This window comes from Ceratotherium simum, chromosome 16 (genome assembly GCF_057802395.1).
Source record: "Ceratotherium simum simum isolate JZ-2026a chromosome 16, ASM5780239v1, whole genome shotgun sequence".
NCBI lineage: Eukaryota > Metazoa > Chordata > Mammalia > Perissodactyla > Rhinocerotidae > Ceratotherium > Ceratotherium simum.
Genome location: NC_141915.1, coordinates 38811726 through 38836472, shown reverse-complemented (window position 1 = coordinate 38836472; position 24747 = coordinate 38811726). Strand labels below are relative to the sequence as shown.

The 24747-nt window shown below is 49.0% G+C and overlaps 1 protein-coding gene across 2 annotated transcripts; it reads left to right on the top strand.

Moving 5' to 3' along the window:
- The first annotated feature begins 552 nt into the window (after positions 1-552).
- Positions 553-24170, top strand: PIP4K2B (phosphatidylinositol-5-phosphate 4-kinase type 2 beta). 2 transcript variants are annotated; one of them, XM_087441066.1, is made up of 10 exons: positions 553-765; positions 10393-10490; positions 13382-13478; positions 15982-16134; positions 17037-17183; positions 18223-18261; positions 18803-18916; positions 22496-22754; positions 23245-23348; positions 23684-23978. In XM_087441066.1, the coding sequence occupies exons 1-10, from the start codon at positions 607-609 to the stop codon at positions 23807-23809; spliced, it is 1296 nt and encodes a 431-aa protein (XP_087297192.1). In that variant the 5' UTR covers positions 553-606; the 3' UTR covers positions 23810-23978. The 2 variants fall into 2 exon arrangements, with proteins under 2 accessions (XP_087297192.1, XP_004434649.1); XM_004434592.3 differs by lacking the exon at positions 23684-23978 and adding an exon at positions 23999-24170 and having other exon boundaries at positions 558-765.
- The last annotated feature ends 577 nt before the right edge of the window (positions 24171-24747 follow it).

Genomic DNA, 24747 nt, shown 5'->3' with positions numbered 1-24747 from the left:
TGCTGCGTTCCTCCTCTCTCCCCCGGGTGGGGATGGTACGTCCCACCCCCTTCGCTTTCCCGCCCCTCCTCTCCTCAGGAGCGGTGGCGGCGCCGCCATCTTGGCACGTCAGGTTAAGGGAAAGAGCCAAACCCCGGCTTTGGGGGGCCGGGACAGGGAGGCCCTCCGCGGTAGACAGCGAGCCCTATCCCGCCCTCCTCTCCTCCCCGCGGGGCTTCGCGGCGTGCAGAGGCCGGCCGGGTTCCTGTCAGGCCCGGGGAGGAGGGGCGGGCGGAGCAGCCGCTGCCTCCTCGGGACGGGTGGTACCACCCAAGCGGGGAGGCGAGGGCCTGGTGACGGCAGGGCGGCGGCACCGCCCGGGGGCGGGGTGCGGAGCCGGCCGGCCGGCTCCCTGGGGCGGGGCGGGGCGGGGAGGGCGGAGCGTGGGGCGGACGGAACCACCGGGGCGGGGTGGGGAGGTAACGGGACGGGCGCTACCATGGCGCGGTGAGGGAGCGGGGGTGGGGATCGGTCCGGGGGAGGCCTGGGGCCGCTGGCTTGTGCGCCGTCTCGGCCGCCCCCCCTTTCGCCGCCGCCGCCGCCGCCGCCGCCGCCGCCGCCCCGGGCATGTCGTCCAACTGCACCAGCACCACGGCGGTGGCGGTGGCGCCGCTCAGCGCCAGCAAGACCAAGACCAAGAAGAAGCATTTCGTGTGCCAGAAAGTGAAGCTATTCCGGGCCAGCGAGCCGATCCTCAGCGTCCTGATGTGGGGGGTGAACCACACGGTAACCAGCTCCCCCGCGCGCGCCCCTCCGAGCGCGGCACCGCGGCTCCCACGCCCCCCGCCCTCGCCACGGGGGCCCTGCCAGTGACGCTTGCAACCCCTAGCCAAGCCACTTGCACGCCCACCCCACCGTTGCACGGCGTCCCGGCCGGGTGTGCACTCCCGCGCACCACGCGAGGCCTGGTGTCTCCGACGGTGGTATGCTGTCGCCTCCTCTTCCCTCCAGCCCCTCGAGCTTCCTGCGTCTGGTGTGCTCGCTTCGGGCGGCCCCTGGAGCGCAGAGGGAAGGCCTGGGTGCGGTGGAAGCGCTTTCATCCCCTCTGCCTCTCTTCTCTCCTCACCCCCTTTGCTGCATGGGTTTCCCCCTCGTTCCTCAGAACCGGCTGCCAGCTCACTGTCCAGTTGACAGGGCAAGTGGCATCGGCCTGCCTGAATGTTCCTCTGTTGCTGGTCGTTTGGTTGGTGTGGCTGCTCAAAGTTTCCCATCCTCCAGACCACCTTACCCCTGACTATGGAAATCCTCTGTGGGTTTCCTTTTTTCTTCTTGAACAAGATGTATCAACTGGAGAAGCACAGGCTTCCTTGAAACACAGACACTTTACCAGGGTCTTCTTGGGTTAGGGAGAAGAGAGAATGTAACCATTTGAGAGAAGGTGAGCCCTGATTATAGGGAGGACTATTCATAGTAGAAATAATGTGTCTTCTTGCATTCTCCTATGGTGTTCATGTCAAAGACGTTGACTTCTCATTTATTGAGCTTTCTATTGAATGGTCATGAAGGGTGTGAGAATGGATAGTGATTAGGATGAGAAAGGTCCTCTGGATCCTTGTGGTGCTTTGAGATTGTCTACAACCCCAGTCAGGAAGTTGGAGCCTGGCATACTGTTTCAGCTGGAGGACTTTATGTGCTGTTTGTTGAGGGTTTTGCTTCTTCCTCCTCCAATCACTTGCTCCTTGCCTTCTGACCATTTCATTGTGAGTTCCTACACCAGGAATGAGCAGAGGAAGTAAAAGGACCTGAAACACCAACTTCACCAACTAAAAGTTTGGAAAGAGGAAGATGAAGCTGATGGCTTGGGTTTCCTGTGGATTTCAGTTCTTTAGGCTCCCTGACTTTCCTGAGTGCTTGAAATTGCTGGCAAGACCAAGTGATGACAAAGGGGGCCTGGGGCCAGCAAGACTTTTTGCTTTGCTTTGGTAGAGGGACCTTTGGCTGGAGATTGATAAACTGTAGTCTGAGCCAGGATTTTGGATCTTTTATCTCCAAAGCACATGGGTATGGTGAAGTGTTTGTTGGTTTCTTGGTCTTGGGTAGGTTACTGTTTTCAGTTACCTCACTGAAGTGAGGGTCCTGGCCAGGGTAGAGAGTACCATTGGTTTAGTGCCCAGACCTCTGGGAGCTGCTTCAGGCCAATAGTCCAGCAGAGGTTGTTCCTCCTGCTTCCTCCTGCCTCAGAGGTCATCTGACAACACTGCAAGGGAAACTGGGTCATTAAAATGTGAACTCTGTGTCCCTGTCTGGAAGCCACTCCTTGATTTTGTTCTGCAGCCTGCCTCTCACCTGAAAGCATCCTGTCTGTATAAAGAACTAGTAGAGGTCCGAGAGTCAGGAATATTACAGCTTGCTGGAAGGGACTTTGGGTCCCTTATTGTATACGTGAAGAAATGGAGGCCTCTGGTGGAGGATTAGCTCACCTATGGCCACAGCAAAAGATGCAGCTCATTGTCCAGCACTGTGGGCTGTGTTGTCCAGTGGTGGTACTTGAGTGGCTGGTCTCGTTTTCTTTGCCTCCCATTCCTTGTTCTCTCTCTCAGCCAAGTGCCAGGATAGATGGGAATTATGGTCTTGTTAGAGAACCTGAATGTGTGCTCAGGTGTGTGTGCCTGTGCATGCCAGTTCCCAGGAGTGTATGTGGTGCTTGGTTTTCTGATAGGCAGGCAATGAGTCTGCCCAGATGTGGGCATCAGATGGAAGCCTCTGGATGGGAGATGGATAGGTATCTTTGATTCCTACTCTCTTCTGACTAGGTGGTCACTTTCTTTCTTTGCTAACATTAAGAAAGTTTGTTTGAGGGCTAGCTGGAAAGGCGTTGACTTTAAGCAAGACCCATACCTCTGGGCATAATGAGCAAGTACCTCAGGGGAAATGCACTGGGCACCACTGCCCTGGACAGGCCGAGCTTCAGAGGTCAGTTAGTCCCAAGTCTTATTGCTTCATCTTGACCTGCAATAAGGTCTAGTACTTAAGCGTCCTCATCTGGGAAATGGAGGCATCTCCCCAGAAGAAGATTGTGAAATCTTGCAGTGTTCTAGGTGTTAGGACCACATTATTCTCGGTGGATTGCTAGCCTTTCTTGGAGGTTACCTTCCTTCAGAAGCCCGCTATTGCAACTTTTTTGCCATTTGAGGTTTCAGATACCACCTTTTCTTTGATTCTATAGATTCTCACCCATTTAGGCATTTGGACCAAGGTGGTCTATGGCTGATGATGTATCAGATATGAAGGATGGGTGTATCTTTATAGCAGAAGTCAGTTACGCTCTAATGAGGTGGTTAATTTACTTCTGGGTGGAAAAAGAGAGGCCTTGGAGCTCAGTGTTGTCATAGGAGCTCATCTGGTGGACGAGAGATGCAGCTCCTGGACTTTGTGGAGGAGGACTGTGTAGGCAGGGAGAAAAATCAGAAGACTTTGAATCTGTCAGGGGAGAACTAATAAAGAGAGAAAACCAGTGTTTTCGTGGATGAAATATAGTTCAGAGGGTCTGGAGTTAGGAAAGAGATGGCCTTGGAGAGGGGCATGGAGACTGGAGGAGGCAGACCTGGCTTGATAACCTGTTGGCCATTTTAGGAACCAGGTACATGTGAAGCCTCACCCAGGCGATCAGAAGGAATAGGAGCAGTTGATGGTAACTGTGTTTAACCATTTGGGAAGCTGTCAGACTGTTTTTCAAAGCGACTGCACCATTTTACATTTCCACCAGCAGTGTGTGGGGGTTCCAATTTCTCCACAGCCTTGCCAACACTTGCTATTGTCTGTCTTCTTTATTATAGCCATCCTAGTGGGAGTGAAGTATTATCTCATTGTGATTTTGACTTGTGTTTCCTTGATAACCAATTATGTTGAGCATCTTTTCATGTGCTACTTGGCCATTTGTGTATTTTTATTGGAGAAATGTCTATTAAGATCCTCTGCCCATTTTTAAAAAAACTTTTTTGCCTGTTTTTCAATTAGGTTGTTTGTTTATTATAGAGTTTTAAGAGTTTTTTTATGTATTTTAGATACAAGTCCCTTATCAGGTATATGATTTGCAAATCTTTTATCCACACACACATTCTTTGGGTTGTCTTTTTCACTTTCTTGATGGTATATTTTGAAGCTCAAGTTTTTAATTTTGATAAAGTCCACTTTATCTATTTTCTTTGGTTGCTTGTACTTTTGGTGTCATACCTAAAAAGACTTTGCCTAACCCAAGGTCAGGAAGATTTACTCCTATATTTTCTTCTAAGAAAAACTCTTACAGTTTTAGCCCTTACGTTTAGGTTGGTAATCCCTTTTGAGTTAATTTTTGTGTATGGTGTGAGGAACAGATTCATTCTTTTTTTTTTTTTTTTTTTTTTGTGAGGAAGATCAGCCCTGAGCTAACATCCATGCCAATCCTCCTCTTTTTTTTGCTGAGGAAGACCGGCTCTGAGCTAACATCTATTGCCAGTCCTCCTCTTTTTTTTCCCCAAAGCCCCAGTAGATAGTTGTATGTCATCGTTGCACATCCTTCTAGTTGCTGTATGTGGGACGCCGCTTCAGCATGGCCGGAGAAGTGGTGCGTCGGTGCGCGCCTGGGATCCGAACCAGGGCCGCCAGTAGTGGAGCGCGCGCACTTAACCGCTAAGCCATGGGGCCAGCCCCCAGATTCATTCTTAAGTCTGCTCAGTTCTCTCTCATTCCACCCCTATTCTGTCCACTCATTTTCTTTGCTTAATGCAGACCCAGAACCTCCTTTACCTTCCTTTTCCTCTTGCCCTGCTACTTTACAAATCTTTAGTAAATATTCCCACACTAGTGAGGCCTTTGGATGAATTTGTCCTTTGGCAGGCCTTCCCACCTCACACAGAATGGTGGGACTCATGCAAGAGGAGAAGAAGCAAGGTGCAGAAAGGAGGAATAAAGCCAGGGTGGATTTGTTGGCACCTGTGGCTCGCTGTCCTTGCCCTCTTCCTCTCTGGAGTTTCATGTCTTGCTTGGACCTCCTTGGTCTCAGGAGTGTGTTTCCCAACACCTCATGTTTTCTGGTGGCGGCGGGTAACAGATGATTGTCAGTGGAGCCAGCCCATTGCTGAGCCACCCATGGAACCCCCAGGACATGTCAGGAAGCCTGCATGCCCAGCCCATGCCTCCTGGCTGGGATTCCTATGAAGGTCACACAGAGAAGTGGAGGCTTCTGGAATCAGAAGTTCACCAGACTAGAACTAGTGACTGAATTTTCATCTCCAGTAGGATCAGCATAGAGTGAACTCTCTGCCCCTAAGTTGTTGCTCACTCAGCTGGTTTAGCCTCCTTATTATTTATGCTAATGGCTCATGGAGTTAATCGTGTGGATAATCCAAAAACCACTTACATGACGTGAGCTACAACAGCCTTAGCATCCTAATATGTTGCATTTCACATGATATTTGAATGAGTTTGCATTCCACAAGTGCACTTCTGCTGAAGGTGAAAGAGATTGGCCCAGAAATGTGCTAGATAATGAAGGAAAGGCACATCTTCCTGAAACATTGCTTTAGTCACGACCGTTCATGCTCCAGAACTTTTAGTCACTCCCCTTTGTCTACCGAATAAAGTTTATTCTTCTCTCCCTGGCATTTGAGACTCTTTATTGAGGTCATAGCCTCAATAGCTGACATTAATCTTTCCCATTGTCCAGATCATGAGCCTTTGGCATTGTCACACCAGCTTTGCTGTCTCTTTTCTCTTTATCCTCGTGTTAGCCATCCTTCAGTGCCCTTTTCCTAGCCATCCATCCCTCCATCCAACATTTATTGTGCAACTACTATGTGACAGTCATTGTGCCAGGGACATAAAAATGGGTAAGATAATCCCTTCCTTCTATGGGCTCACAGCTTAGTGGAGAAATCAGACATGTAAACAAATAATTACCTAAGTGAATGTGATATCTAGAATATAAAGATGCACAGAGGAATGAGTAATTAATTCAGCCTGGGGGAGACAGGGAAGCTGTCACAGAGGAAGTGTCATTTAGCCAGATCCCAGATGATTCTCTTAGTTTTATCCCTTCTTCTATTCTTGCTGCCACAGCCTATCACTTGAACTATTGTAATGACCCCATAAATGGTCTTGCTGCTTCTTAATCTTGTCCTTTCCAATCCTTACTTGATTTTGATTCCAGAGTTACATTTCTGTATCACTCATCTTCTCATGTTAATTCCCAGACTTGAACCTGAGAGAACTTCCCATTGCCTGCATAGTCAAGTCCAAATTTATCATAGAGTGGACAAACCTAAGTTCAAATCCAGGCTCTGCCCCTTAGTATAGCTTTGTAGTAGTAATTTTCCTGAGCCTCCTTTTCTTTTCCTATAAAATGAGCATAACACTTTCCTTCCAGCTTATTTGGATAGAAGCAAGGAATGGAAAACACTACCTGGGTCAAGGTAGCTATCCGTAAGAAGGATTGCACAACACATATACACCTGGGAACACATATTGTCTGTGTGACCTTGAGCAGGGTGCCCTGAACCTCTTGCAAAATCAGATTAATAATACTTTATGTGACTATTAAGTATTAGAAATAATAGCATAGAACAGAATATATATGATATGTATAATGTATAAAATATAATAATGTAAAGCACTGGCCACTTAAAAGCATTCAATAAATAAAAGCAGCTGTTATTTATTAATATTGATAATATGCTAGGCCGTTGACCTATCTTTCCTGTATTATCTCCCTTCACTCCTTTGTACCTCTGTCCTACCCTGCTACCCTCCAGACTGCCCACTGCCCCCCGGGCCTGTCCCGCCCCCCATACCTGAAATAGGCAGTACACTTTCACAACTCTGAGGCTTGGTTCTGACTGTTCCCATGGCCTGGGATTCCCTTCCTCTCATTTTTTTGAGAACTACCATCCTTGGCCTTTCTCACATGTATTTCTCTATAGCCTCTTCTAGCAACCAGCTCTCTCACTCCCACTCAGGCAGAATCAATCATTTCTCAGTCTGTTTTTCCATCTCCCTTTATTCATAACTCTATAGCACTCATCACATTGTATTAGTTATTTGTTGTTTGTCTTCCCAGCTAAACAGAGACCATGTCTTTTCGTTCTTGTATCCCCAGCTTCTGGCACGGTACTGGCATGTAGTAAGGCCCTCAATACATTGAGTAGAAGTAAACTGAATAGAAGTTTGGCAGAGTCTGAGCAAAATCAGAAAGAACCTTAAATGCAGGCTAAGGAGTTAAAACTTTACCCTGAGGTTGATGAGGAGCCGTGGAAGACTTTTAAGCAGGGGTGTAACATGATCTTGTTGTGGATTCTTCCAGTGTTGAGTGCTCTTGGCAATACCAGGAGGGGCATTAGGTGCCCTGTTTCTAGCCTGATGTGTGAGGGCCAGGAGTCTGACTCTCTGACCATACCATACCCCTTACCCTCTGAACCTCTGCTGTTCTCGATGTCTCTGTCCCTGTGTTCTCACTTACTTGTGTACCACCTGACTTCGAGTTTCACTGTATCATGGGTCTGTCTCATCTCCCTGGTAATAGGATAAGCCTCCTACTTCTTTTGTGTGCACAGTGCGCAGTGTTTCCCCTGCTGCATGCCCCCTCCTCCCTAACATGAAATGAAGCATGTACTAGGCATTTCAGTAAGTGCTTGTTCCATTGAAATTGAATAGAAGTCTCTGGGGATATAAAATTTAGCACAACTGAAAAAAATAGTACAGCTAATCCCTAGGGTGAATCATCTATCTACGTATGGCCCAGTGGAAATGAGGCGTGAGTCCACATGATTCAGGTGTATGGATTGTTTACCAATATATTATCTCAGTTACAAATTTCCTGTTATTAGGTTGTGTAGTGAAGAATAGAGATGAAGTGAGAACTAAAAACTGACCATCTTACAACCATTCAAGCTCTGCTGCACTAAGAGTTACACAAAGAATTATTGAATAGAGCAGCCCTGAATAGCTCCTGTTAGATTAATTCATCCTGGCTAAGGGGCAATTGACCCCTCTCAAGCAAGTGTTTTAGTCTTTTCTAGTTCTCTCAGTGTCAAGCCCTGGCCTTGGCACCGAGTCTGGATTTTAGACTAACCCAGAATCAATTAGTAGCAGATACTAGAACGTTTTAGTATATAACCATACTCTTTGAGCCAGTAGTATGTTCTTTCTAGCATGGCAGTGTGAGCTAGAAAAAGTAGAATTGCATGAGAGCCATGAACTTCTTAACTTCTTTAACTCTCGAGCCAGACTTAATATGCCAGGAAAAAGGAAGTGGGACAACTACTATGAATTGTTTCTGTTGGCAGAAAAACAAGGAAGTGGAATGGTTTCCTCCGTAGGCACACACTTAAGAATCAGCTTTTCTTGTGAGCATCCTCTAGAATGGAACCTGGCATGGCTTTTTTGTGTGTATGTGTGGCCAATTAGCCAATGGCGGGTATCACTGATCTGGATGCTGAGAATTTTGTGTACAGTTTGATAAGTTTCGACAAATGTGTGTACCCATGTAATCATCACACCAAAACATATAGAACACTTCTACCGCCCTAGAATCATACCTATCATGTCCCTTTATAGTCAGCTCCCCCTGGCCCAACCCAGGCAACCTCTTATGGGATTTCTCTCACTACAGATTCCTGTTCTAGAATTTCATATAACTGGAATCATACAGGATATACTCTTGTGTCTATGCCAGTCAGTTTTTGTTAGCAGTTTATTGAGTCTCTGCCCCACTGCCAACTTATTATACCACCCTACTGCCCCTCCCCATATACGTACATTCCTATGTACGCTTGCTTAATTTCCCCATGAGTAAACTGCGTTTCTCACCAACTCTAGGAAGATATGGTTCGCCAGCACAGTTACTGCATTAACTTGAACTTCCTCTGTCCTCTGACATTTCTTAAAAAAAAGGTTTGGAACATAAAAGGGGCAGCAAATTAAGTGCTATTTCTTCCCATTTATGCTCCTGGAGGAGTCCTAATGACTCTAGGTTATTCTCTCACTGCCACATGGGGCCTCATTGAGATAATAGGATTTGCAAGGAAAGTATCTGGGAGACACAAGGCTGTGCGTGCCCCCCCCCCACCCCGCCCTGCATCCATTAAGTCAGGACTAAGGTTTCCTCTGTAAATCCTGAATGCATTAGTGGCAACTGAGTTGAGGGTCAAATGTCAAATACTGTGCTGTGATGGGAGAGGACATCTGTGGCTAATTAGACCACTAATTGGCTCAGCTGGGGATGGAAAAGGGCTCTGCCCTCTCAGCTCTGCACCAGTGGGAAGCCACCTCCCTGTCCAGCCTCCAGCTCCCTGAAGGGGGATGAAAGACAATGAAAAGGTTTGTTTGCAGTGGGGGCCAAGGCAGCCTGCCCCATCTCCCCCAGTTTAGCATAAGGCAGGACATGGCTTTAGGAACTGGCCCTGTGTTAATCAGGAGAGTAAGAGTGAGCCAGTAGCCAAATGTCTACCTCTTCCGCTAGCTTTAAATTTAATCCTTTACTTTGGAGATAAGAGTTACACACCCACACAAACCCATCTAGCTTTTTTCCTGCCCCAAGCTGATTTCTTTTCTTTTCTTTTCTTTTTTTTTTGAGGAAGATCAGCTCTGAGCTAACATCCATGCCAATCCTTCTCTTTTTTGCTGAGGAAGACTGGCCATGAGCTAATATCCATGCCCATCTTCCTCCACTTCATATGGGATGCCGCCACAGCACGGCCTGACAAGTGGTGCATCGGTGTGCGCCTGGGATCCGAACCCCGGGCCGCCAGCAGCAGAGTGCGTGCACTTAACCGCTACGCCACGAGGCCGGCCCCCCAAGCTGATTTCTTGAGTGACTCACAATTTGTATGATGATGTTCAAAGGCCTCAATTAATACTCAATTTATTCATTGATCCATTTATGATTGCATTTGACAAATACTTATATAGTACCTGCCATATGCAAATCATGGTACCAAGCACCGTGGAGCCTTCACAGATCAGTTAGATGATCTTTGCTTACAAAGATCAGTAATATGCTCTTGCCTAGCTTATAGTCTAGCAGGCTTGTGAGGTTTATAAGTATTAACTACAATATGAGGGAGGCTGTGAGGTAGGTAAAAGATGGATACAAACAATGCTTCAGGCATTCCAAGATGGGAAAGAAAATTTATGGTCTAGAGAATCATGGAAAGCTTCATGGAGGAGGTGCCTTTTGAGCTGGACCTTATGAGGTGGGGAGAATTTCTGTAGGTGGAGATGAAGTTGGGAACTTATTTGAAGAAAAGAGCAGGAAACAAGACAAGGAGGGAACCTATGGACATTTTTTTGGTGAGCTGGTGGCATCCACATTGTAGCATATTGTCTCTCTGAGGCAGGTGACCTCCTGGCTGAGAACCTCACTTTCCCCTTGCTTTGCAGATCAATGAGCTGAGCAATGTCCCTGTCCCTGTCATGCTAATGCCAGATGACTTCAAAGCATACAGCAAGATCAAGGTGGACAATCATCTCTTCAATAAGTAAGTTGCCCCCTGAGTGGGCTCAGGTGTCGTGGGCAGTCCTTTCCTCAAGGCAGAGAGCTGAAACATTGCACGTGGCTTGCCGAGCCAACACCTGGCAGGGTGAAACAGTGACACCTGGATCACAGAGCTGAAAAAATGGCTGGAAAAATGCATTCATTATGTGCCTCTCCCCCTTGTGTTGTCTTGTCATCTCACTCCTTTATCAGCCTACCTCCATTGTCCCTCGGGGCATGTGGCTCGGCCCAGGGTGATTCATCCAGGGCCAGTTTAGGTAAAAGTGAGCTGCTCGGGAGCTGAAGTATCTAGTGTGAGGCTGACAGCAGTGGCCCTATCTGATCTTAGTCTGAGGCAAGAAGCTGCCAGGCATGTTCCTGGCCTGGGATACAGCCAAACTGTTTTCTCTCCAGTTGATGTGTGAACCGCAGGCTGAGCATGGTACCCAAGGGTGCTATCCACAGGACGTCTTCCCATCCTTGTTGGTTCTGCCTTCCTAGATTGACACTGGGGTCTGAAGGTCGGCTCAGACTCTGTTGGAGCAGCCGTCTCACCTGGTAGTCTGGCTGGCCCAGGCCCTTTGGGGGCCTTGCTTTTTCATGCTACTCTGGGTCACCCTAGGAGCCATTTGCTGCTCCACTTTCCTCCTCTCTGCATTGGAATCCTGGTTCCACTCTCCATTGTCCCACAGTCCCCACCACCTCACCAGCTGGGCTCTGCCACCCCACCATCCCCAGACTGTTAGCCCAGAGGAGAAGCTTGATTCAAATACATCCCTTAGTGGCCTCTCTCTGCCATAGTAAGTAAGAACAGCATCTTATTCTAGAAGCCATCTGTCTTCATAGCTGCTGCTTGCTAAGTGACTACCTTCACAGAAGAACTCTCCTTTGTTTCTTCTCCACTCTCACACTACCACCACACTTCACTTCTGACACCGGACGTGTGGGTTTTCCACACATCAAGCAATTCTGTAGGATACCAGCTGGGTGTCCTACAATTCACTTGAGTTCTGACACTGTCTACCTGGAGTTAGCATCAGGTCCCCCAGGTTAAAGGCTCAGTCCCACAAGACTGCACCCCCCACCTCAGATGCCAATCGCAAGTCCACGTTGTCACCTGTGCTTCTAACCAACCTGCTATAGATCAGAGGTTTCTACGACCCTCCCCCTTGGGTTGGATTAATTTGCTCAAGTGGCTCACAGAACTCAGGAAAACAGTTTACTTAGTAGATTACTGGTTTATTATAAAAGGATACAACTCAGGAACAGCCAGATAGAAGAGATGCATAGGGCAAGGTATATGGGAAGGGGCGGGGAGCTTCTATGCCCTCTCTGGGTATACCACTCTCCCCAAATCTCCACGTGTTCACCAATGTGGAAGCTCCCAAACTCTGTCCTTTTGGATTTTTATGGAAGCTTCATTAAGAAGGCATGATTGATTTAATCATTGACCATTGATGATTGATTCAACCTTCAGCCCCTCTCCCCTCCTTGAAGGTCAGTGGGGTAGAACTAAAAGTTCCAATCCTCTAATCCTGGTTGGTTTCCCTGGTGACCAGCATCCATCCTTAGAGGCTTTCCAAAATTCACCTCATTAACATAAAGTCAGGTGTGGTTGAAAGGGGCTCGTTATGAATAACAAAAGTCACCTTTATTGCTCTTATCACTTATGAAATTCCAAGGATTTTAGGAGCTCTGTGCCAGAAACATGGACAAATAAATATTTCTTGTTATATCACTATATCACACCACCTAAGGAAGGAGAGGCAGCGCTCGGCTCTGAGGCAGGAAAGGAGGTTGTTCTGTCCCAGAGGTCAGGGCTCTGGAAGTGGGCATTGCACCACTGCCCTTTCAGAGTCCATGGCCTCTGGTGAAGATCTACCACCTTGACATCTTGGCCTGAAGTAGAACATCCAATCTCTTATTTTCCTTTATATTTCTTTATTCCTTTTGTCCTTTCAATGACTGTTTATGTGCTAGTTATTAGACTGCAGTGCTATTTACTAGAAGACAGGGGTACATAAGGCAGACCAGGCCCCTGCCTTCATGAGAAGCCACTGCTTTTTATTTCCTTGAAGTCTATCGTCCTGGAGTAATCAGAGGGATATAGTTCTGAAAGGGAGTTCCCAAGCAGGGTGACTCCTGTAAAGATGGAGGATTTGGAGAAGGCATGCCTTCACAGTGGTTCTCTCCCCTCCTGGGAGAGAGTCTGTGGATTGACTAAGGAGTGGGAAGGGTGGAGATTGGTGCCAGCAGCCAGCAAACAAGGCTTCATGGAAAGATGGGATCCCAGTCAATTGACTGAAGACCTCTTCGACCTAATGCTCCCCGCTCCTCCATCCCAGTGGAAGCCAAGAGCAGGGCCTCCTGGATGTAACCATCTTCAGGATGTTTTGATAGGAGCATCCTCAGAGGAGAGGGGCCCTTTGATGAGAAGGGCCTTTCCCTTTAGCAGTCAGACTGACATTCACGTCACAGCAGCTGTGCACGTACAGCCACCCACCTGTAGCAAGTACAGTGCTTATGAAGTGGAGCCTAAACTCAGTCTCACTTCTCGGCAGGTAAGGTCTTTTTCCTTTAATGTAAATTTTATTGAAAGATAACATACAGTCAGAAAAAGAACACAAATCATAAGTATACAGCTAGGTTAATTTTTACAAAGTAAACACAAGGGATGTAAAGTTTTTAAATCTTTACGTGCTCAGAATCACCTGGAGTAGTTAAAAATGCAGATTTCCAGACTTACCTCCAGAATTTCTGAGGCCTAGAAGCCTATACTGTAAGCACTGCAGATTGTTCAGATCCAGATGACCTGTGGACCACACTGGAGAAGTTGTGATGTGAGAATTAGGTGAGCAAGGAGAAGTTCACAGACATTTCTCTGCTCTTCCCTAGGGAGAACCTCCCCAGCCGCTTTAAGTTTAAGGAGTACTGCCCCATGGTGTTCCGAAATCTCCGGGAGAGGTTTGGGATTGATGATCAGGATTACCAGGTACGGGATGTCTGCAAAACCGCAGGGGTTAGAAAGTGGAGTGGGGTCAGGAAGCCACAGGACAAGTAGAGGAAAAAAGTGTCTACTGTTCTTGTGCTGCATCTTCCTGTCATTTTCTGCTCTGGCCCCTGCAGTCTTTCCCCAGTGTTGCTGGGCTCTTGGAGGGCTGAGGGCCTTAGAAGTGCTTCTGATGATGCCTCACAGGCTCAGGCTCCTCTCCCTGGGAGGGAGAGCAGTGGGAGGGAGAGGGGTCTGTGAAAGCTGCTTCATTTTAGTCTGACATTCCCAGTCTAGGCTGAAGAACCCTTCTCCTTCGTAGTTTGACTTAAAAGAGAGAATTGTTGCCAGCGGGAAATGAGGCCGCTTAAAGCAGATAAGACAGATTAGAAAAGGAAGACTTCAAGGGTAGTGTAACCTCTTGCCAGGTATGAGTGCCACCTCCTAAACTTGTCCCCTGTCTGATGTTGGGAGGGGGGATAGGCATGGCAGGGCAACTGCCCCCGTTGGGGGGTGATAGTGTCATAGAGGCTTTGGCTTCTTGGGAGGAATCAACCCCAATATCAGGGACATTATAGTCTGACCCCTAGTCCATGGTTTCTGATACTTGTCCACCTAGCACCTTCCTTGGACCTTCTTCCCGTGGTAGACAGCCTGATGGTGAAGGTGGGAGAATTTTCCACTTCACCTTTGTAGCAGTAAGAAATATAGCTGACTTTCAATTTTCTGTGGGGAAAAAAGGAGTGTATAGCCTGGTGAAATCTAAAATAGATGCCCACATCTTTTAAAATACTGTCATTCCTCCCTCCTCACTCCTAGTAGGACTTTCACAGAGTAGTTCACGAGAAGTGGAAGGGGCCTTGGGTGAGGCTCCCTCCCCTCCCTCTTCCACTCTGGAGGGCCTGCTGCAAAGATGTGTGTCCTGAAGAGGAGGGTGAGGGGATGTGAGAGGAGGAGGAGAGGAGACTTGAGCAAATAGGAATGTCTATATGTAAGAGGAACTGGGAGGTCCCTCCAGCCGCCTCTGTTAGGACCCAGCCCTGAACTAAATCATGACCTGATTGGAGCCTGAGGTTTTCTGAAAGCTTCTTGCCATTATTGCATCCCCAGGTTGCTCAGACATCTTCCCTCCACTGTGGCTCCTTCCCTTCCTCTTGACCATCTAACCACATCCTCTCAGTGTCGGCATTTTTTCTCTAATAGCCTTGTGGGCAAGTGATTGTGCTCAGGACTGAAATAGGGGCAGAGAGGACCGTGTTCAGGGAGGGGACTCTATACTCTTGGACTACCAGTGATTTAGAGAGTCAGAAAATGCTGGCTGGAAATGAGACAGGGATAGAACTATACTTCCCAACCGGGCTTGAGGCCTGTAAGTCTTACTGATACAGGGACCAGGCTGGGAGAATGAGGCCCTCAGTTATGTAGTCTAGTCAGCATTTCTGGGTTGGGGACGCCCTGTTTGGGGGGTGCTCCTGTAACTTAGAGAGCCCCTCACCACTTCAAACTTTAGTTTCTCCCATGAAGGTGATCCTCTCTCCTCCCCCAGGGTCTTGTGAGGAGGGAGGCATTAGGTGAAGGTAAAGAGTAGAATCCTAGGTAAGAGACGAGGAAAGGGCTTGGAGAGGCGGCATTTCAGTGAGCAGATCCCCACATGTGTTTTCTTGGGAACAGGGACATCTGAGATCTCCCTCTCTGCCTTGCCTCCCAAAGATCTTCTCCCGGCATCTGCTTGGTGAACACCTCCCTTTGGTTGACTCACACCTTCCCCTACCCCCCTCTTTGAGGCTTCTACTGCTCTCTGATCCTAATGGGAATGGGGCCTCGAGGAGGAGCAGGGACAGAACCAGAAAAGCTCCCCAGAACTGCCGCGTAGCCCTGCACAGACAAGCAGGAGTTTGAGGTGAGGGGAGAAGTGTTGGGGAGAGAGGTGAGGACCAACTTCCTGCTTTGGGAAGGGTTTTCCAGCATCAGGGTACATACAGGGAAAAGATATGACTGTGTCCATTGCTTCTTTATGCTAGACTTCTTGAATATTTCCTAAGCTTTGTCTTTGTCATCCCAAGAGCCTGGGAAAATCATCTTGGTCAGCCTCCTTGTGTTCCAGGTGAGGAAACTTAGGAGTAGAGAAGTTAAATGGCTCACCCAAAGTCATATCACACGTGAGCATCAAGATTAGAACCCAGTCTGGGGTTCTAACGTCTAGGGGCCGAATTTTAGTTTGTAGGGTAGCTCTCTGGGATCAGAATGAAAGGAAATGGGTCACAGTTAGTCCTCTTCCCCTCCCAGTGAAGGATTAGGAGCAGGTGGTAAGGAACAACTCTTGTCACTCTTAGGAAGACTTTTGGGAGAGATGTGAACTTCTCTTGAGAAAAGGGGTGGGTAAGGTCCCATCTATCTCAGTGTTGTTGGCTTTAGAGCAACGTAGCCCGTAAGAGAAGACTCAGAGCAGGAGTCCGAGTCCTTGTTCCCCTCCCAAGACGAGACCGCTTTTGTCTTGGTCCATCAGAATTCAGTGACACGCAGCGCCCCCATCAACAGTGACAGCCAGGGCCGATGTGGCACACGTTTTCTCACCACCTATGACCGGCGCTTTGTCATCAAGACTGTGTCAAGTGAGGATGTGGCTGAGATGCACAACATCTTAAAGAAATACCACCAGGTATGGTGAGTCCCGAGCCTGGACAGTAGAGGACAGGTTGGAAGAGGGAGAAGAGATGGAGCTTCTTGGGGAGGGACTGGTCCTCTCTGGTAATGGCAGATGCCTCCTGATAACCGAGCAGTTGGCCCTCTCCCAGTACCGTGTTTCTGTGAGGTTTTTCTGTGCCTACTTGAGAAAAGAAAAAAGGAGAAATGAAGGCGTGTTACTGACTCAGTCCCAGTTGAACAGCTGTTTCTTGTCAGAGTTGGGACGTTTTCACACTCTAGCACCTGCCTCATTTCTTCTAAAAGAAGTCCTGTGGGCTCGGTGGGCTTGGGCTTTTCCCATCCCAACTCTCCACTCCCCTGGAACCTGTCCGCGAGAAAAGCGGGGTGGTGGTGGCACCATCTGAGGGCCTGTCCTAAGCCTGCTTGGTTCATCAGGGAAAGCTGGCTTCTCTCTGGGGCATCTGGGAAGTGGTGACAGGGAGTTACAGCAGAAAACCCTGGGGCATAGCATGGGTGGGAGCTTCTGGTGTGGAGCCATTCTGTTTTCCCAGACAGCCAGGTCACAAGCTTGCCTCTGCATCCCCTCTCTGCCCTTTGGCTTTCCCATTTCAGGCCGGCAGAGGAGGTGCAAGGCCTAGATCAATGCTTTTCCTGCGGTGGAACCCAAATAATGTGAAACCAAAGGGGCTGTGCACTGCTTGCTTAGCCTCACACTCTGCCCTGCCAGTTGGGGACGGGGGTGGCCGTTGCCTGTTGTAAGTCTGGGGAACCCCCATGTCTTCAAGAACCCAATTTGAAAACCACTAGTCTAGAGGCTAGAATCCCAGGGAGCCTTTCAGCCTGGGAAGAGCCCCGTCCATCCTGGCACCTTCATATGTTCCTTTGCCTTCCCTCCTGTGCTCCCTTCCTTTCTAGTTCATAGTGGAGTGTCATGGCAACACCCTTTTGCCCCAGTTCCTGGGCATGTACCGCCTGACCGTGGATGGCGTGGAAACCTACATGGTGGTCACCAGGAATGTGTTCAGCCACCGGCTCACTGTACACCGCAAGTATGACCTCAAGGTAAGAGGCTCTGTGTTTCCAGCTTTGTCTCTGGCTGCCTGAGGCCTGGAGGGGCCACGACTCCAACCTCCACCTAGCGGGAAAGCCGGAGCATGTGTTTTGGCGTGGACAGGTGACTCTGGAGTTGATCCGCTCAGTTCTTGTGGGCCAAAGGCTGTTTGAAGTCCAGGTGACAGTGACAAGAGGTTAAGCCCTGAATGTACCATGTTTATGTAACAAGTGATGTTCTTCAACTCCTGTCAGTGGGATGTGCACACAGAGGGCAGCAGTATGGGGACAGGCTGTGCTGACACATGTACTCTGGCATCTGTCCAGGCCCCACCGACTGACAGCACAAGTGTATTTCTAGACGCCAGAAAGAACACACTTGTGCCTATGAACCACAGCACTCTGTTTTTCTTGACCCTGACTTCCTGACTTCTGTCACCTCACACCACCCTCCCTCTCTCGGCTGCAGCTACACGGTCTCCTTTCCATTCCTGCAGAGCCTGCGCTCTCCTCTCCCAGGATCTCAGACAGGCGGCCTGGACTCTTTTCCCTCCCTGCCTTTTTCTCCACCTCCACCTTCCTCCCCTAATTACTTCCTCCCTTCCCTTCTGAGCTCGGCTCAAATATCACTTCTTCCAGAAGCAGGCCTTGGCCACTGCACCTCCCTAGTCCAGGCCCCACCCCTGTGCCCACCCTCAGAGTGTCTTGTCTCCTCCCCTGACCACTTAGCATCATTGTAATTAATGGACTAATTATTCATATAACTCCTGTTTAATGCCTGTCTCCCTTGTTAGAAGGAAAGTCCCCTAAGGGCAGGGACTGAGTCTTGGTACAGTCCTGTTTCCTGAGTAGGTATCTTGTATGCAGTCAGAGCTCTGTAAACGGCCTATGACTGAGGAAGTGGAAAAAGTTGCTGCCTCCTGGCACCTCTAGGATCCTAACCGGGCTACTTCAGTTCACCTGCTGCCTTTCTCCAAAGACTGGTCCATGTTTTCTTGCTCAGTGGAATTTGCCTCAGCTGGACTTCTCCTGATGGCTCTTATCCTTTCAGGGTTCCACTGTTTCCAGAGAAGCGAGTGACAAGGAGAAGGTATGCTGGGACCTGTGCTGATCAAGTGTGGAATGGGTCGCTTGGAATCAGAAACAACTTCTGTCGGCCATCCCGTTCCTTCCTCCACCACAGCCTCCAGCCCAGTTCCCAGACATGCAGTCTGTCCACATGAAATGCTCGGTGTCGCTAAGCACCTTCCTGTCCTCATCCTCTGCCTAGGCCTTGGTCTCTAGCCTTTTACCTCTGCCCTTGCTGGGTTCTTCATGGTCCTGGAGGGCTGGCAGTTTCCATCTCATGGTCCAGCCTGAATCAGCGAGTGGCTGCCTGAGCCCTGAGGTAGTCCAGGCTCAGCAGGAAGGCATGCTTTGGTCAGTCCTTGTTGTCTGACATATGCCACATATTTGCCATCCCTGCCTGCCCAAAGCCTCGAACTATAGCCTCCTGTGCTGAGCTGTTGATTTGGCAGGTTGACCATCTGTGTGCTAAAGACCCTTCCCCTTTCTGTACCATTGCCTGGCAGAGGACTCCTTGTGGTGAATGAATCAGGCCAACCAACCTAACACTGCTATTGCTCTCCCAGGCCAAGGACTTGCCGACATTCAAAGACAATGACTTCCTCAATGAAGGGCAGAAGCTGCATGTGGGAGAGGAGAGTAAAAAGAACTTCCTGGAAAAACTGAAACGGGATGTAGAGGTACTTACTAACCCTCGTTTTCACCTTAGTTGAACAGGGCCCTCTCTTATCCCCAGAGCAGAAGCTTCTTTCACCTTAAGAAAAATTGAATTCACTACTTTCCAGGAGTATGGACAAAAGAAAGGGTGGTGATTGAGCAGTGTGGGTAGTTATTTGCACCTAAAGCTAGTGCAAATGAACTTTCCATTTGGGGGGACACGATTTGTGCCAGTACAACCTTTGTAACTCAGTTTGAGATACTTTGCTTCGTCTCTTCACTAATCTATTGCAGCACCTTTTTCAAACTTCTTTTCTGGTGGTGTCCCCATAGTGGAGGGGGCATCCAGCCATCAGAGCGACAGGAAACCAGCTGTTAAGAGCCACCAACCATGTGGTTCTCTGGCTCTGACTCTCCGCTTACCTAGCAACCTTCCAGTGGAATGGTACTTCCAACCAGAAGTTCCTGTGGAGAAGTTCCTCCGGGGAGAACAGGTGCTCAACAGCGAATGTGATATCTGCACCACTTGATAACTCAGTGTCTCCTTCTATTTTAATAAATTCGGAGCCTGCTCATTAAAACCAAACTCTACAAACTTTAAAAAAAAATTATTTTTTTTATTGTGGTAAAATATGCATAACATAAAATTTACATCTTGGGGCCGGCCAGGTGGCACAGTGGTTAAGTGTGCATGCTCCGCTTCGGCGGCCTGGGGTTCACAGGTTCGGACCCCGGGTGCGCACCAGTGCACTGCTTGTCAACCGTGCTGTGGCGGCGTCCCATATAAAGTAGAGGCAGATGGGCGTGGATGTTAGCACAGGGCCAATCTTCCTCAGCAAAAAAGAGGAGGATTGGCATCGGATGTTAGCTCAGGGCTGGTCTTCCTCACAAAAAAAAAAAAAGAATTACCATCTTAATCATTTTTAAGCATACAGTTCAGTGGCGTTAAGTACATTAACATTGTTGTGCAGCCTTCACCATCATCCATCTCCAGAACTTTTTCATTGTTCCAAACTAAAACTCCGTACCCATTAAACACTAATTCCCCATTCCACCTTCTCCCCAGCCCCTGGCGACCACCATTCTGCTTTCTGTCTCTATGAAACTGTATTCTAGGAACCTCACATAAGTGGAATCATATGAGATTTGTCCTTTGTGTCTGGCTTATTTCACTTACCATAACATCTTCAAGGTTCATCCATGATGTAGCATGTGTCAGAATTTTCTTCCTTTTTAAGGCTGAAGAATATTCGATTGTGTGTATGTACTACATTTTGTTTACCCATTCATCACTGGACACTTGGTATATTAGTTAAGATTCTCCATAGAAACAGAATCAATGGAGTGTGGCTAGCTAGCTAGCTAGATGATTATTATAAGGAATTGGCTCACACGATTAATGAGGCTGACAAGTCCCAAGATCTGCAGTTGGCAAGCTAGAGACACAGGAGAGCTAATGGTGTAGTTTCAGTCCGGAGGCTGGCAGGCTCAAGACCCAGGAATAGCTGATGTTTTAGTCACATCTGAAGGCAGGGAAAAAAACTGATGTCCCGGCTCAAAGGCAGTCAGGCAGGAGGAGTTCAGGGTCAGACTTTTTGTTCTAGTCAGGCCTTCAACTGATTGGATGAGGCCCACCCACATTAGGGAGGGCAATCTACTTTACTCTTACCGATTCAGATGTTAATTCCACCCATAAACACCCTCACAGACACACCCAGAATAGTATTTGTTTTTTAATTATTTATTTTATTTTTTCCCCCAAAGCCTCAGTAGATAGTTGTATGTCATAGCTGCACATCCTTCTAGTTGCTGTATATGGGACGCGGCCTCAGCATGGCTGGAGAAGCAGTGCGTCGGTGCGCGCCCGGGGTCTGAACCCAGGCCCGCCAGCAGCAGAGCGCGCGCGCTTAACCACCAAGCCACGGGGCCGGCCCCCAGAATAGTATTTGACCAAATGTCTTGGCACCTGTTGGCCCAGTGGAGTTGACACATAAAATTAACCATCACACTTGGATTGCCTCATTGTGAATAATGCTGCTGTGAACATGGGTTTTACAAACTTCTTTTTCTAGGAAGCTTTTCCTTAATCACCCCCTACTATGTTTGTGCCTTGATTCTGACATTTCCTTTGTTCAGAGTCTTTCTCCTCCCTTTCCTCCCTACTCTGCTTCTAAGAAGAATTTAAGGCAGTTTACACAATTTATGTTTCACTTGCATGTTGCTTCATAAATGTTCTCAGGGGGATAGGAGGGTTGTGGTTCATGGACTCTCTCTCTTCTGGGACCCCAGCCCCTTCTCCCTAGACCTCAAGAAGGCCTTGTCCAGAGGTGTGTGAAATGGTGCCCCCACCTTTCTTTAGTGGGGAGATTCTGCTGATCTCCTATCATCAGGGCTTCTGGTGCTTTTTGTTGTGTTCTGGGTCTGTGCATAGAGCCGCTCTGGTCCTAGTATGACTCTTTTCCTAATCCCCTAGTCACGGTGGTCAGTCGGACAGTTTCCTGGTGCTGTAGGCTCAATTTGTGACCATGGCAGAATGCCCGGCATATGACTGATGGTGGCTGCTGGCTCGTTCACAGAAGGTTTGGACCAATGACTCTGGCCTCATTATTAGCTAAACTGGAATGCTGGCTGGCCATTTCCATCCTGTATCATTCCCACACTGTTCTTCTCCAAGTCATGCAGTCCTAGATCAGGAGACCTGAGACACCATCCTGCTCACAATACTCATTATGTAGGTGAGAAAATGGAGACTCGGCAAGGGGGAAGCCACAGCGAGGGGAGGGCTCCAGTGCTCTCTCCCTCTGCCCCACATGGCCTCTTTTGACCTTCAGGGATGGGATTGAGAATGTTGGTTGGCTCTGACTCTCATTCTTATGTCGTGTCCCCTTTTCTTTATCTCCCCATTTTTACCCTGACTGGTAAAGAAGCTGAATTGCATAGTTTTTCAAACTTTGCCTGTGACCCCCAGTTAGAAGTGCATTTTGCCTTGCAACCCAACATATGTACCATACACACACACAAACTGAAATACTACGTACGATTTCTTCCTGTTAGGTCCTCTGATATTTTCTATCCTATTTCATAATAATAATAGTAAAAAAAAATCCTACTCCCAGCCCACTAAATTAGATATAGGACTCATAATGGACTGAGGTTCATGGTTTGAAAGACACTGCTATGTTGCATCCATCTCTCTTGCACGGTACAACATTCCATTCTTTCTTTCCTCAGACTAGCCGTGGCCTCTCATGATCCCAGACCGTACGGGCTGTCCCCTCTTCCTGCCGCGCTCGTTCTGTCTTCACTCCTGCAGCCTCTGCCTGCCTGATTCCTCTTCATCCGTCAGGCTCAGTCTCGGCTCCTTTCCTCAGGGAGGCCCTCCCCCCGCTGCTCTGGACTCCCACAGCTCCTTGCCCTTCTGAAATAACTGTCTTCCCCATTAGACTTTGAGCCCATCGAGGGCAGAGATTCGGGTGTCTTATTCTCTATTGTATTTCAGAATTGGAGAATTGAGTTGAACACTTTTTCTCCCCTTTCCGGATGCCGCTGGGATGTCCTGTGTAACCTCTTCCTTCCATCTCTCCTTCTCCCACCTCCGCTAGTTCCTGGCCCAGCTGAAGATCATGGACTACAGCCTGCTAGTGGGCATCCATGACGTGGACCGGGCCGAGCAGGAGGAGATGGAGGTGGAGGAGCGGGCAGAGGACGAGGAGTGTGAGAATGACGGGATGGGCGGCAACCTGCTCTGCTCCTATGGCACGCCTCCAGATAGCCCTGGCAACCTCCTCAGCTTTCCCCGGTTCTTTGGTCCTGGGGAATTCGATCCCTCTGTTGATGTCTATGCCATGAAAAGCCATGAAAGTAAGTAGGAGCTTGTGCCTGCCCTGCCCACCCCTGGCCCCCATCCTTCCCTCTTGGGCCCATTGTTCAGATGCCGCTGTGGGTGTCTGGACTCTACCTTGTTAATTGCTGACTCTGTCCTCTTTCTGCCTCCAGGCTTCTATACTGGGTCATCACAGTAACTCCGTCTTCTGGGGCCCTGGGGTCCTTCTCTGTCAGGCCTTCCTTCACCCCTCTGCTTGTCCCGGATATCGGAGGCATGGTTCTGCTCTGGTTCATGGGGTGGACAAAATCTCATAAATACTGTCAGGTCAACCCCACAGGGTGGCTGTGAAGATCAAATAAGAGCTATGAAAGCTTCTGAGGAGGATTCCATTAGTCATTCCTTTTGTCAGATCCAAAATGATAGGGATGGCTCTGAATCTCATATCTGAAGGGTCATGGACACAGCTGCTTTCTGCTCTTCTCCCTGCCCCCTCTTCCTCCTTTCCTGCTTCCCCTCCCCCTTCAGGTGCCCCCAAGAAGGAGGTCTATTTCATGGCCATCATCGATATCCTCACGCCGTATGATGCTAAGAAGAAAGCTGCACATGCTGCCAAAACGGTGAAACATGGGGTGAGTTCTCCCTCTCCATCCAGGCCCAGCAGGGGGGCCCTCGGACCCCGGGGAGGGGGGTCTCAGGCCTCCTGCTCTACGGAGACGCCCTCCAGCCCCCCTCCCAGGACAGAGAACCGGAAGAGCAGCCTGCCTGGTTGCCTTGTCCTCTCTCTCTGCATCTACACCCACTGCCTCCCTGCAGCCAGCTGATATGCCCAACTTGTTTTTCCCCTAGTTCTTTGGCCCTCAGGGCCCTGAGCCCGCTGGCTCCTTTCCCCAGGGCTGCTGGGCATGTTGTGCATCTTGTTGACCGCTGGTAATAGCTTTGTTGACATGCCCGTGCTGCTCCCCAGAGGCCTGTTTCCCCATGGACTTCACACTACTGTTCTCCAAACAGGGGCCCCACAGAGATCTGGAGCCTCTCTGCCACCTCCCCACTGCCGTGCTCCTGCTTCAGTGGGTGCAGCCCTTGGTTGTGAATCAGAGGAGTGGGGCCAGGATGATTCTGAGATGTGGGAACCACTTCTTGAGGTGGCCTGCCCAGTCTGAGGGGTAGTATTCAGCTCTAATGCGGAGCCAGAGGCTCCTGAATACCCAGGCCCCTCCCAGGCACAGCCCCCTGATTAGGGCCAAGGAGCTCGACCTGAGTCGGCCTCTGTGTATTACAGGCGGGGGCCGAGATCTCGACTGTGAACCCTGAGCAGTACTCCAAACGCTTCAACGAGTTCATGTCCAACATCCTGACATAGTTACCTTCCACCTTCAGCCAGAGCCAGAGAGCTGGATGTGGGGTCGGGCTTGGAAGAGGGAGAAGGTGTATTTGGGCTGGATGGGAGGGTGGGGGCAGAGTGGGGGGTAGGGGAGGGCTTTAGCAATGAGACTGCAGCCGGTGACACAGAGACTAGCTGGGGAGGAGGGGATGTGCTGTGTGTGCACGTGCTCACAGGATGTAGCCTCACCTGCTTACCCTTGATTTTTTTCCCCCCACTTGACCCAGGTTAAAAAGGGGTTTCCTTTCTGTTACCTTGTAACCTTGTAAGATACCTTGGGGCTAGAGATGACTTTGTGGGTTTATTTAGGTTTTGTTTCTGAAATTTCATTGCTCCAGGTTTGCTATTGATAATGATGTATGTCATCACCCTATCCACCCTCCCCATCCCTGCCCTGCTCTCAGTTCCTTTCAATTAAAGAGGCACCCCATAGACCTGGCCAGGGGTCCCTCAGAGCAAAGTGCTCTAACGCCAGAGGAGAGGAGGTCAGACACCTCAGCCCTGCTGCATTTGATCTTGTCTGGATTAACTTTTTAATTTTATGGAGTATTGTGCACAGCTTCCTCCACCTTTCCCTCGGATCCAAGTGAAATGTTACATGATTCCTCCATCTAAATGCTGTCCTCCCCAAGGAACACTCCAGATCA